Consider the following 13,194-nt stretch of genomic DNA (forward strand, 5'->3'; position numbering starts at 1 on the left):
TTATCTTTGGGTTTGTAGCATCATACTTTATATATTTTGCATATTACTACTTTTTATATATTTGACAAATGTTCTTCCCATTATTTTGCTTATATTTTAATTTGTTTATAATTCATTTTTATACTCATTCATCCAACAAATATTTACTGAGAATCTACTCTGCTCAGTGAACAAACCAGATATTCTAGTACAAACATTTAAATGTTGTACAAATTTGTTAGCATTTTGCTTTTAGGAAACCGTGTTCGACTCCATAATTCTAAAAAATACTTCTGATGTGACACACCACATTTACAAAATAAAAGATAAAAATAATATGATCATCTCAATAGTTGCACAAAAAGGATCTGACAAAATTCACCATCCATTTATAATAAAAACTCTCAACAAAGTGGGTATAGAGAGAACGTACTTCAACATAATAAAGGCCATTTATGACAAGCCACAGCTAACATACTCAACAGTGAAAAGCCGCTGTGTTTCTATACACTAATAACAAACTATCAGAAATAGATATTAAGGGCTTCCCTGGTGGCGCAGTGGTTGAGAATCTGCCTGCCAATGCAGGGGACACGGGTTCGAGCCCTGGTCTGGGAAGATCCCACAGGCCGTGGAGCAACTAGGCCCATGAGCCACAACTACTGAGCCTGCACGTCTGGAGCTTGCACTCCGCAACGAGAGAGGCCGCGACAGTGAGAGGCCCACGCACTGCGATGAAGAGTGGCCCTCACTTGCCACAACTAGAGAAAGCTCTTGCACAGAAACGAAGACCCAACACAGCCAAAAAATCAATCAATCAATAAATAAGTAGCGTTCCCTTAAAAAAAAAAAAGAAATAGATATTAAGAAAACAATCCCATTTACAATTGCATCAAAAAGAGTAAAATACCTAGGAATAAATTTAACCAAGGAGGTGAAAGACTTGTATGCTGTAAACTATATGACATTAAGGAAAGAAACTGAAGGTGATACAAATAAATGGAAAGATATTCCATGCTCATGGATTGGAAAAATTAATATTATTAAAATGTTCATATTACCCAAAGCAATCTACAGATTCAATAAAATCCCTATCAAAATTCCAATGGTGTTTTTCACAGAAAATGTTTAATCCTAAAATTTGTATCATGCCACAACAGACCCCAAATAGCCAAAAAAATCTTGAGAAAGAAGAACAAAGCTGGAGGCATCATGCTCCCTGATTTAAAACTCTATTACAAAGCTATAATAATTAAAACAATATGGTATTGGCATAAACACAGACACATAGATCAATGGAACAGAAGAGACAGCCCAGAAATAAATCCACCCATATATGGTAAATTAATTTACAACAAAGGACCCGAAAATATACAATGGGGAAAGGACAGTCTCTTCAATAAATGGTGTTAGTCTCTTCAACAAATGTTGTTGGGAATTCTCTTGCCACATGCAAAACAATGAAACTGGACCACTATTTTACACCTCACACAAAAATCAACTCAAAATTGATTAAAGACTTGAATATAGAACCTTAAAACTCCTAGAAGAAAGCATAGGATGTAAGCTCTTTGATATAAGTCTTGGTAATAATTTTTGAACCTGACACCAAAAGTAAAAGCAAAAACAAACAAATGGGACTATATCAAACTAAAAAGATTCTGCACAGCAAAGTAAACCATCAACAAAATAAAAGGCAACCTACTTAATGAGAGAAAATATTTGAAAATCATATATCTTGGGGGTTAATGCCCAAAATATGTAACAAATTCATACAACTCAATAGCACAAAACCAAACAATCCACTTAAAAATGGGCAGAAGATCTGAACAGACATTTTTCCAGTGAAGACATATAGATGGTCAACAGGCACATGAAAGGATGCTCAACATCACTAATCATCAGGGAAATGCAAATCAAAACCAAAATGAGATATCACCTCACACTTGTTAGAATGACTATTATCAAAAAGACAAGAAAGTGTTGCCAAGGATGTGGAGAAAAGGGAACCCTTATGCACTGCTGGTGAGAATGTTAACTGATGCAGCCACTATGGAAAACAGTATGGAGATTCCTCAAAAAATTAACAATAGAACTACCATATGATCCAGCAATTCCACTTCTGGGTATATATCCAAAGAAAACAAAAACACTAACTCAAAAAGATATATGCACCCCCATGTTCACTGAAACACTATTCACAACTGCCAAGATATGGAAACAACCTAAGTGTTCATCAATGGATGCATGGATAAAGAAAGTGTGGTGTATATATATACACAATGGAATAGTATTTGGCCATTAAAAAAGAATGAAATCTTGTCACTTGTGACAACATGGAAGGACCTCAAGGTCCATTATGTTAAGTGAAAAAAGTCAGAGAAAGACATACGATCTCTCTTAAATGTGGAATTAAAAAAAAAACCAAAAACAAAAACATACAGAATAGATAGAGAACTGATTGGTGATTGCTAGAGATGGGGGATGGGAGAAATGGCTGAACAGATCAAAAGGTTATAAAAAATTTCTGTTGAATGAATGAATATGTTGGCTGAACTGCACTCTGAATCATCTCTTATAAGAAAAACAAGAATACAGAATTGACTATACTCATTCAATTTTCATTTTATAAGTATTACTTAGTATTTTTAACCTAGCATTTTTATCATAATGTATATAGCTCATTTTGAATAAACATAAAGTTAAGCATATTGAGACAAAATGATAACTTCCATTCTACACTTCTTCCATTGAGCACAAGATCAGCTTTTGAAATATCACAATTTAAAAAATTATCCTTCTCTATTTTAACAGATTAATCATGAGGGCTTTTGTAATTATTATAGCTCATAGGCCTTGATTTGCTAATAGAACAAAAACCCCATCATTGTTCATTGTTCTTTTTTGCATATTTATTGGCTACTTTTGAGCATTTTATTTTGCAAATGAGCCTTAGAATTGGCTTGTTAAATGCCATAGAGAACCTCACTGAAATAGTGATTTGAAACATTATTGAATGTCTATATTAATTTGTGACAAATTGATTTCATTAATATTAACCAGAAACATAAGAAGTCTCCATTTATTGAGCTATCTACTCTACAGTAACTCCACTGTAAAATTTCATAGTTTTATTTATATAGATCTTGCACATTCATTTATAAGAAATTTATGTTTTTACTTGTTAGTGCTATTGTAAATAATAGCACTTCTTTTTCATTACATTTGAGAGACAGCAGTAGCTTGTGTATAAAAAAGCTATTGCATTAGGACATTAATCTTATAACCAAGGGCAAAAGCCATATTAGTTGTGGGGAAGGGGTGGCAGGTGGAGAGCTTGGAGAGATCCAGAGAGGACATAACGGAGGCTAAGATGCTTTCTGGAGCTATGAGAAGGAATTCAGCACCCCTCAGCACACTAGGCTTGGCCGAACAGAGTGAGGTGTGGAGGCAAGACAAGGAAACCCCAGAGTTTAGGGGATGTGTTCTGTTTGGAACTTTGGAGCACACTGAAGAAATGGCAGCACGGTGTGTTCAAGCAGAGGGTGAAACTCTAGATACTGTACCGAGTTTCCCTGAGGCTGAAGCACGGCACGGAAGAGGCTAAGCAGTTTCTACCTGTCCCAGTGGTGAATACAGAAGGGCTGAGATGCAACCAGTGAAAGAGACATGGATGGAGTGGGGACCACAAGAGGGCAGAGTTTATAGCCTTGAAGGTCAAGACCATGGCAGGAGCCACAGGTCTTAGCAGCACATGCCAACGCACAAAGGCCAAGTGGGACCAATTACATCCAGAGAGGACGCAGTAGGGAAAGATGCCAGCAACCAGTGGCCAAATCACATGAGACACACGAGTCCTTCAGGACTCAGGACTGTGCATGAGAGAGATGTCACCCTCGTGGCCATGGTGGATGGTAAGTAAGCTTCCCCTGCCTCATGATGCCATTTTGGGGAAGGAGGAAAAGAAATACTCCAACAGAGGGTATGCACTTTCAAGTGAGTATGTTTAAATTATGAATTCACTGAGTAATTTGCTGAAAGACATCAAATACTAAACAGGCAGATGCTGAATTACCCTGAAGTGGCAAGATTAACTTTTCACCCCCAGAGGAGATAGGGGCTCACAGCAAGTGGAATTCAGTCATGGGGAAATAATGTTAGATTTCCATACCTCTGAATCATAGTGTATAACTTTTTAAAACCTTTACATGCTAGTATAATTTGTGTGGTTATATAGATCCTATAGGACATGTAATTTTTGTCCTCTTGATGTGTGTCTCTGCATGTATACACATTGGGCTACAGTCCATGGTCATGGGGACAAGGCTAAAATAGCTATAGGTTTGAGGCTTCCCTGGTGGTGCAGTGGTTGAGAGTCTGCCTGCCGATGCGGGGGACACAGGTTCGTGCCCCGGTCCGGGAGGATCCCACATGCCGCGGAGCGGCTGGGCCCGTGAGCCACGGCTGCTGAGCCTGCGCGTCTGGAGCCTATGCTCCGCAACGGGAGAGGCCACAACAGTGAGAGGCCCGCGTACAGCAAAAAAAAAAAAAAAGCTATAGGTTTGAAGTGAGAAGAGTCAGTATGTATTACATAGCAGCATTCCTGCACGGAAAGCTAGGATTCTGAAAACCAAACATTCAAAATATGCACATCATCATTGCAGCTCTATTTACAATAGCCAGGACATGGATGCAACCTAAGTGCCCATCAACAGATGAACAGATAAAGAAGATGTGGCACACGTATACAAGGGAATATTACTCAGCCATAAAAAGAAACGAAATTGAGTTATTTGTAGTGAGGTGGATGGACCCAGAATCTGTCATACAGAGCGAAGTAAGTCAGAAAGAGAAAAACAAATACCATATGCTAACACATATATATGGAATCTAAAAAAAAAAAAAAAAAAAAAAAGGTTCTGAAGAACCTAGGGGCAGGACAGGAATAAAGATGCAGACATAGAGGATGGACTTGAGGACACAGGGACAGGGACGGGTAAGCTGGGATGAAGTGAGAGAGTGGCATGGACATATATACACTACCAAATGTAAAATAGATAGCTAGTGGGAAGCAGCAGCATAGCACAGGGAGATCAGCTCAGATCGGTGCTTTGTGACCACCTAGAGGGGTGGGGTAGGAAGGGTGGGAGGGAGATGAAAGAGGGAGGAGATATGGGGATATAAGCATATATATAGCTGATTCACCTTGTTATAAAGCAGAAACTAACACACCATTGTAAAGCAATTATACTCCAAAAAAGATGTTAAAAAAAATATATGCATTTCATCTGACACTTTGTTTGCAGGCAGTCTATTACCTGAGTACTTTTGAAAGAAAAACAAATCACCAGCTCAGTCCACATTTGTACTTAGGGATATACAGTGATGGAACACGGAAATGAGAAAGATACTCCCTCAATGTTTCCCAAGTAAATTATGTAGCCTATCTGCTTTTTTACCCAGTAGACAAGGAATTATTAAAAGTTGACTTTAAAGTTTCAGTTCTGGGCAGGATGGACTACTTGCACCCCACTCTGTATCTCGCCTTGAATGCGCCTATAAAACCTGGACAGGGCTTCCCTGGTGGCGCAGTGGTTGAGAGTCTGCCTGCCGATGCAGGGGACGCGGGTTCGTGCCCCGGTCCGGGAAGATCCCACATGCCGCGGAGCGGCTGGGCCCATGAGCCATGGCCGCTGAGCCTGCGCGTCCGGAGCCTGTGCTCCGCAACGGGAGGGGCCACAACGGTGAGAGGCCCGCGTACTGGGAAAAAAAAAAAAAACCTGGACAGAATATGTGCAGCAGCCATTTAAGGTCTCTGGAAAGTAAACAGTAGCAGGCAGATTGGAAACAAAGACAAGCATTCAAAGAATCAGTGAACCAGTGTTGAGTTCACCACATTTTCCCCTTTGTGTCCCCTGGACAGAACTCAGAGATACCTGGGCATCAGCACAGACTTAGAAGCTCCTAGTTAAGGCCTGAAGAGCAAGAAAAGGGGTTCTGGCAGCAACAGCAATGGCAGCAAGTAGGCGGAAGATTTCCTTTCTGGAAGATTTTAAACCTAGTATCTTAAATAATTGTAAAACTACTTATGTTATGTATTTCTTATTGGGTGAGTTTTGGTAATTTGTGGTTTTTTTGGAATTGGTCCATTTCATCTAAGCTGTCGAACTTCATAACTAGAGTTGTTCTTTGGGGTCTGCAGTGACAGATCCTCTTTTGATCCTGATATTGGTAGTTTGTGTCTTCTGTCTTTTTCTTCATCAGTCTTGCTAGAGGTTTATCAACTTTTCTTGGCCTTTTCAAAGACCAACTATTCTCATTAATTTTCTTCATCATGTATTGAAACATAAGAACTTGGATGAATCTCAGAGTTATTAATGCTGAGTGGAAGAAACCAGTTTCAAAAGATTACAAGCTGTATGGCTCAATTTATATGACACTCTCAAAAGATACAAACTATATTGACAGAGAACAGGTCAGTGGCTGTTAGTTGTTAGGGGAGGTGGGTGTGACGACACAGGGTCAGCACAAGACAGGTGTTTAGAGTGATGTGTTCTGTATCCTGACCGTGGAGGACACAAATCTATCTGTGGGCTAAAAATTCATAGCGCTGTAGAACAAAATAAAGGCAATTTTACCATATGTTCATTTAAAAAATAAAATTGAAAGTAACTCCTAAGGTCAGAGGAGAAATAAGACTGGTTTAAGAAGTTTCTCAGTTTTAAAACTGATAGTTAATAACTGCCCAGTTAATTAGTTTTTCAATTACATATTTCTCTTCCTTAATAAACATGAGGTCATCATAAAAACAAGTTTGAGATACCTATCTTCAACAAGATTTGGGGGAAACAAGGTCTCTCATGTAACATTAGTGGAGTGAATTACTGTAAGATCTTTGGATGGGTATTTATCTCCAAGGAAATATAAAATGTGTATACTTTTTGATCCAACAGCTCAACTTCTAGGAATTTCTAGGACAGATGTACAAGATCAAGAATATACATATAAGCATGTCTATGACAGCATAATTTGTACTAGGGAGAGACTATAAACAATGTGGATGGCCATTAATAAGTAAATTACACAGATGCATACAATTATCTACCAGAAAACCATTTTAAAAATGAGGCTAATCATCAATCACTGATTTCGGAAAAAAGTCTCTAAAATTATTAAGAAAAATAACAAGGTGAAGAATAATATATAGCGACTGATCTCATTTTTGTTTAGGAAAGGCCTTATATATGTTGGGGGAGCTTATACATACATAAAAATTCCCAGAAGGATCTATAAAATACTGTTAACAACAGTTATCTCTTTGGAGTAAGCATGGAGATATGAGCAGGAGGAGAAAGGAAATAGTTTAAACTTTTCTGAACTGCTAGAAAAACCACAAACATGATACTATTAAAAAACTATTTTCAAAAATGTTAGTAAGACATAATAATGGCTTTGTACAAAGTTTATTAACCAGGATAGCTGGCCTTCTGCCAACCCTGGGAACGTCCATAGTCAGAGGGATCTTAATGGGGTCAGGGCAAAGGACCTGAAAGTTGGTCATCGCTGGTGAGTGAGATGGGAATGGAGCAAACTCTTCCTCCAAGGAATTACGGTCTCACTGCCTACTCAAAGGTAGTCAGAATATAAACAGCATACCCACAACCAAAGAGGAAGCTGCCTGGGGTTCTGCAACCAGATCCTGTTGATAAACTCATGGATGAGTCCCAAGGGTTGGACCCAGTTTTTCTGCATTAACAGTCTATAAGCCCTAGCTTAATTTTTTTCTAATGTACATTATAGTGAATATTTCCAGGACATATGCACAAGAACACAAGAAATTCTTGATACTAAAAGACATCAAGAACAACAACAAAACGAGGTTTGTGATCTTGAGAAAAATTACATAATTGTTTGATCACTAATGTTCTTAACAATACAACAGAGGACTAGGTGACAGGTAGGACCCTTGCTGGTTCCTAGAATCAGTGAGTCACCGTGTCTGGTTTAGAAATTGAATTTTACACAATTCTTTTTTCCAGATTCAGATTCTACTTGTCATTAGATTGAAACTGGCCAATAGTCATACATCAATTTTGAAACCACATTTCCCCAAACATTATATATCTTGAGTTGGTTGTTCAGATTTAGTATGTGTAGACACAAAGCTCGTAAGCAGAAACTTATTCACAAATATAAAATTTTCTCTTCTATTAAGTGTTGAAATACATCTTACTTTAGAGACAAGTTATATTTCAAAAATGTGTGCCCTAAGGAAAATATTTCATGACATTTAAGAACAAAAGTCAAAGAACTATTTACTATAAATAAGTGTACTGGAAAATTATCTAAATATTTTAAAATATATTAACAAAAATATCAAAACTTTGTAGTTAAGAGATAAAAGCCAGGCATGAGCTATTTTTTTTTCGCAGACAAGTTAGTTCATTCTCACTATCCGGCATATCATTCTATACAAAGCTTCCTGATAATTCTGTTCTGCTACTTCTTCTGCGATGTCTGTCCCAACTCTATTCCAGCTTCACCCCAAGAGCCTGACCTCTCTGAATTTTGCATGTGCACTGCTGCCCCTGTTTGCATCTCACACATCTTTCCTGCCCTCTCTCTGCAGCACCCATCGCCCACAGCAGCCCTGGGTGTTAGCCTGAACAACCTGGCTGGCTGTGTGTCCTGAACTGGCCAGTTTGCTCTTGAGAGATGGGAGAGATGGGTGAAGAACGGGAAGGGGCAGACAGAGAGAGGTATGAGGGAGGACAAAGAGAGAAAAAGGGAGAGGGAGGGAGGGAAAAAGAAGAGAGTTAAGGAATAGGTATGTGGGTTACTAGTTTGCCATCCATGTTCAGTTTCTTCCTTCTCCCACTTAAAAACCTTGCCCCGAATAATTTCTTCATATTTGAAAAAGAAAAGAATCCCTTGAATGATGACAAGCGACATAATATGCGCTAACCTGATCTCTGATGAGAAACTGATTTATCGCCTATATTTCAGAGCCCTGGGAACGGTGACATGAAGGGATAAATGGATTTCAGGGCAGGCAGTGAATTTCTGAGGTGCCTTTCAGAAGCTCTCCTCTAAACCATAAATAAAAACAGGTTGACTACAGCCTGGCACGGGTGACTAGGACAAAACGTCATGCCACCCAGGACCATCAGTCAACACCCTCCTCACAATGCCCCAGGTGCATGACCAGATATTCTATATTCTAGAGAGATGTTTCCCTAGCCGACTCTTCCAAGAGCTCATCAGGGGGGAAAAAAGGCAGTTCAGAACACCAGAGCTTGAAAGCTATTACCCAGAAAAATATATTGGGGAGGTTGAGGGGTGGAAAAGAATACTACAATCTTCAGTAAAGTTAGCAGCAAGATCATAGTTTCAAAATACACCTGCCTCCCTCATTGCCCCCCCCAAGACTGACCTCCCACCCTGAACCATTTACTAGCAACCCCAACAATCAAAGGGAACCAGGCACCAATACCCCTGTTCGAATATGAAATACGAGGGTAAGATGGTGGGGTGGGTGAGAGACACAGGCAGCTATAGGAATAGTGACTGCAGGGAAGACCGAGGCCATCAAATAAGAGAGAAGTTACACAGCTCTCCCTGGGAGGCAGAAGCCCCCAACCCCCAGATCTTCAACTCCATCCATTTCCTCCCTGGCAGGAGAAACTTTGTAAAGAAGTAGAGTCTATCTTTGGACATTTCATAGCAAAAGTGAACGCACAGATCGACACTTACATTTCATTTGCTTGGAGATGGACTTGTTAGGTTCGAGCCAGTGCTGGGGAGAAAAAAAGAGAGAGATTGTGGGTCAAACGGCTGGACCATGTGATGCATACTTAATAACTAAAACGAATTTAATAAAGATATTCTTTTTCCAAAGTACAGCCTCCGTTCCCCATAGATATTCCTCAGGGTTCCACCCTCTAAAGATCAACATGAACAATAGTCAATAATAATACCACAGGCAAGGGTATAAATTACAGAGAATTAATACTAAGTAGTATTTGAGTCATACAGTTGCTAGGAGAGAAGGACAAGGGAGAAAACATGCACTTAAATTGGATATTCCAGTGGCTCTAGTTGGCTCCTAGGTGATTCTTTGAGCTCCACTGCTCTGGGCAAACCACAGATGGCTAAAGACTTTGACATCCGTGACCTCTACGAGTCACAGTCCAGCAGCATCCTTTCAGGTTAACAGTGGGCCAAGCCAGCATTAGCTCTGTCACACACAGAGGCAATTCTTCCTTCACAGTAGGGAGGAACATATTGTTTTAAATATCTTATTTCAGAGGCCTGAGGTCATCAAGAAGCAAAATCAGCTCCAACACAAAACAAAGAAGCCCAAAGTCCTGAACAGCTCAGAATCGTGTTACTGACAGGTATCTGAAGCAGACACAATGCTGGCCCCAGCGCCTAGCTCTCTCCACACCACGAGTAAAGGTCGCTTTGACATGCCGAGATGAGGGCAGCCTCTGATATCACTAACCATGATGCCCCTGAAGCTGCTGAAGGAACGTCAGGAAGCATCACTTTATACACCAGAAGTTTATAAAGATGATAAAAGAGGGGTGCCAATGGGTATCCATCCAGATGTCAGGGACCCCTCACTTATGGGGCACCCACTCCCTGCTGATTACTGGAGACGAAAGAAGAGGAGGAAACTTACCATCAGTTGAGCACTTACACCTCACTCTATCTCATTTGTGGCATCCAGTAAGCCTCAAGGTTCTGTATTATCCCTATTGTTTGATGTGAAGGCGTAGCCATAAAGTTTAACAGGAGCTAGCACTGAGCGCTCAGTGAGTGCCAGACTTTCCAAGAGTTTCCATGAGCTATCACTACCACCCTGTTTACAGATGAGAAATCTTGGGCTCAGGATGTTAAAGAACTTCCCAAGGAAATGGCAAAGGGAAGAAAGGGTGAAGCTAGCGCTCAGTGGGATTCCAGAGCACAGGTCCTTAACCTCAGGCGCGTGGCCTCCCAACAGATCGGTTCACTCTAAAATGTATCATTCTCCTTGCTGAACACTCCCTACCTCCCCAGGAGCTGGAGAATTGAGTGTTCCCATCAGTAGTCTCCAATCTTGGGTTTCAGATCTTTGTAAGTCTTTAAACAAGAATGGGGGTCTTTTAGCTATTTAAAATAAATCTCTTTTAAATGAAGAATCTGCCAGAAAACCATGCATTTACCCTTGACACGTTGCACAAGCAAACTAATATAGCAAATTTCTTTGCTTCTGGCCAAAATTATACCAACTCATGTTGGGAACCCTGATTATCTCCTTTTTCCCCTGATTTTTTTACTGTGGTAAAATATACATAAAATTCACCATTCTAACCATTTTTAAGTGTATAGTTCAGTGATATTAAATACATTCATAACGGTGTGCTACCAACACCACCATCCATCTCCAGAACTCTTTTCATCTTGTAATATTTAAACTCTATACCTATTAAACAATAACTCCCATTCCCCCCATCCTCTTGGCCCTTGGTACCATTGTACTTTTGGTTATCTCCTTCTAATCAGAAATTATGCCTGGACTTTACACAGTTAAAATTGAACAGTGAGAAAGGCATATTGATTATACCACTTACTAGGTATATAACCTTGGGCAGAATGTTTAATTTCTGTCTCAATTTCACAACTATAAAGTGGGAATAGTAATAGTACCTACCTTGTAAGGTTGTTGTGACGATTTTAAAAGTTAATAAAAAGTTAATAAACGTAAGGTTGCTTAAACAGTGCCTGGCATGTGAAAAATACTCAACGAATGCTTGTTTGCTGTTGCTGTTGTTGTTACTTAGTAAGTACAGTTTAATTGGTAGACCACGTCTTTCAATATATGGGACACATGGAAGAGAATAATAAGACGGGCCTCTGGTGATTAAATTACTTTTCTAGAAATAAATAAATAGGATAATTTAGAACTAAGGCATGAAAACAAATAACAGAAGCCTGAGATCAAGAACTATTGCTACTGTTTCACAAAGGAGGATCACCAGTCATTTTGCTAATAAAGTCTGAAATATAAATAAGTTTTCCAAATTCTCCTTGTTTGGCATTCTTTAAATTCCTTAGCCCTTCTCTGCCTAACTTCGGCCTACCTCCCCACCTTCTCACTGCCTCCGGGAATGACAGGTAAGTTTCATTTTGTGTGCCCACACTAGTTAGTTGGTGGTAATCTCCCAGAGCTGTGAGGAAAACTCCAAGACTGTGTGAAGGCTTAGGGACAATGAGTGCGGTGATGGATTGGTTACGTCTGCTGTGCCATGATGGATTGAGTATGTCTCCCACCGAGGGGGAGGAAACATTTAAGACATGCCGCAAGGTATTTGCCATCTGTGCCCTACATAAATTATTTACTTTAAATGAACTGGTCTTCTCATTGTCCTACAAAATACGCCCTGCAGTTTCTGATCGGCTCCAACCTTCCTCTTCCTCTCAGCCTATTCATATTCTGCCCTTGCCTCTCAATCACCTTTGCCTACAATATAATCACTCACTATATACATTCCCAAGACAGCTATTCTTCCCCAATGGGATAGTCATAGGGTATAGAGTCCTAAGAAAAATAAGCCAGCAGTAATCATGTTTCAAGGGATTACAGAAAATCATTTCTTCAAAGAGCTCAATTTATTAGTATGTACTAAAATTTAAAAACCTGACTGGCCTATGGCCTAGCAATTCCTTTATTCTCTAATTTGGCCATGTGAACAAAGAGGAAAAAACCAGAATTTTCACTGCAATATTATATAAAATTAAAAAATATTAGAAATAACATTAATGGCCATAATCAGGAAGATGGGTAAATAAAATGGGTAAATAAATTCTGGGTAATTCTGCAGCAGTGTTTTATAGGAGGTAAATCTTTATATGTAATATGGTTGAATCCCTAAGGCACAGTTTGGGATGAAAAAAGTGAACTGCAAAATTAATAACTGTGGCCAGAGTTAGTTCCCAAATTGTGCACTGAAGCATCCCAGGGAAGTGCAGCCATACTAGACATCTGCTGGACACCGTGCAACCTATGAGCTCAAGGAGGTCCACAGTTCCAATATTAGAACATATTGTAATCCTTTTGATGTCATTCATTTTGCAAAGTTGGGTTTCCAGTGGTTGCTGTGATTGAAAACGAGTACCGTGCAAAAATAGGTGTGGAACAGGCAATGAGTGTGGTAGCATCTGATCTGATCC

General features: G+C 39.6%; 1 protein-coding gene across 6 annotated transcripts in view; it reads right to left on the minus strand.

Annotated features, from left to right (window-relative positions):
• FRMD3 (FERM domain containing 3) overlaps positions 1 to 13,194 on the minus strand; it is a 314,195-nt gene that overhangs the window by 123,763 nt on the left and 177,238 nt on the right. For all 6 annotated transcript variants that reach the window (XM_060301068.2, XM_060301071.2, XM_030832772.3 and 3 more), the window contains one exon: positions 9,733 to 9,775. In XM_060301068.2, the coding sequence (XP_060157051.1) occupies positions 9,733 to 9,775 (43 nt within the window). The remainder of the gene's footprint in view (positions 1 to 9,732; positions 9,776 to 13,194) is intronic.

Source organism: Globicephala melas, chromosome 6, assembly GCF_963455315.2.
Source record: "Globicephala melas chromosome 6, mGloMel1.2, whole genome shotgun sequence".
NCBI lineage: Eukaryota > Metazoa > Chordata > Mammalia > Artiodactyla > Delphinidae > Globicephala > Globicephala melas.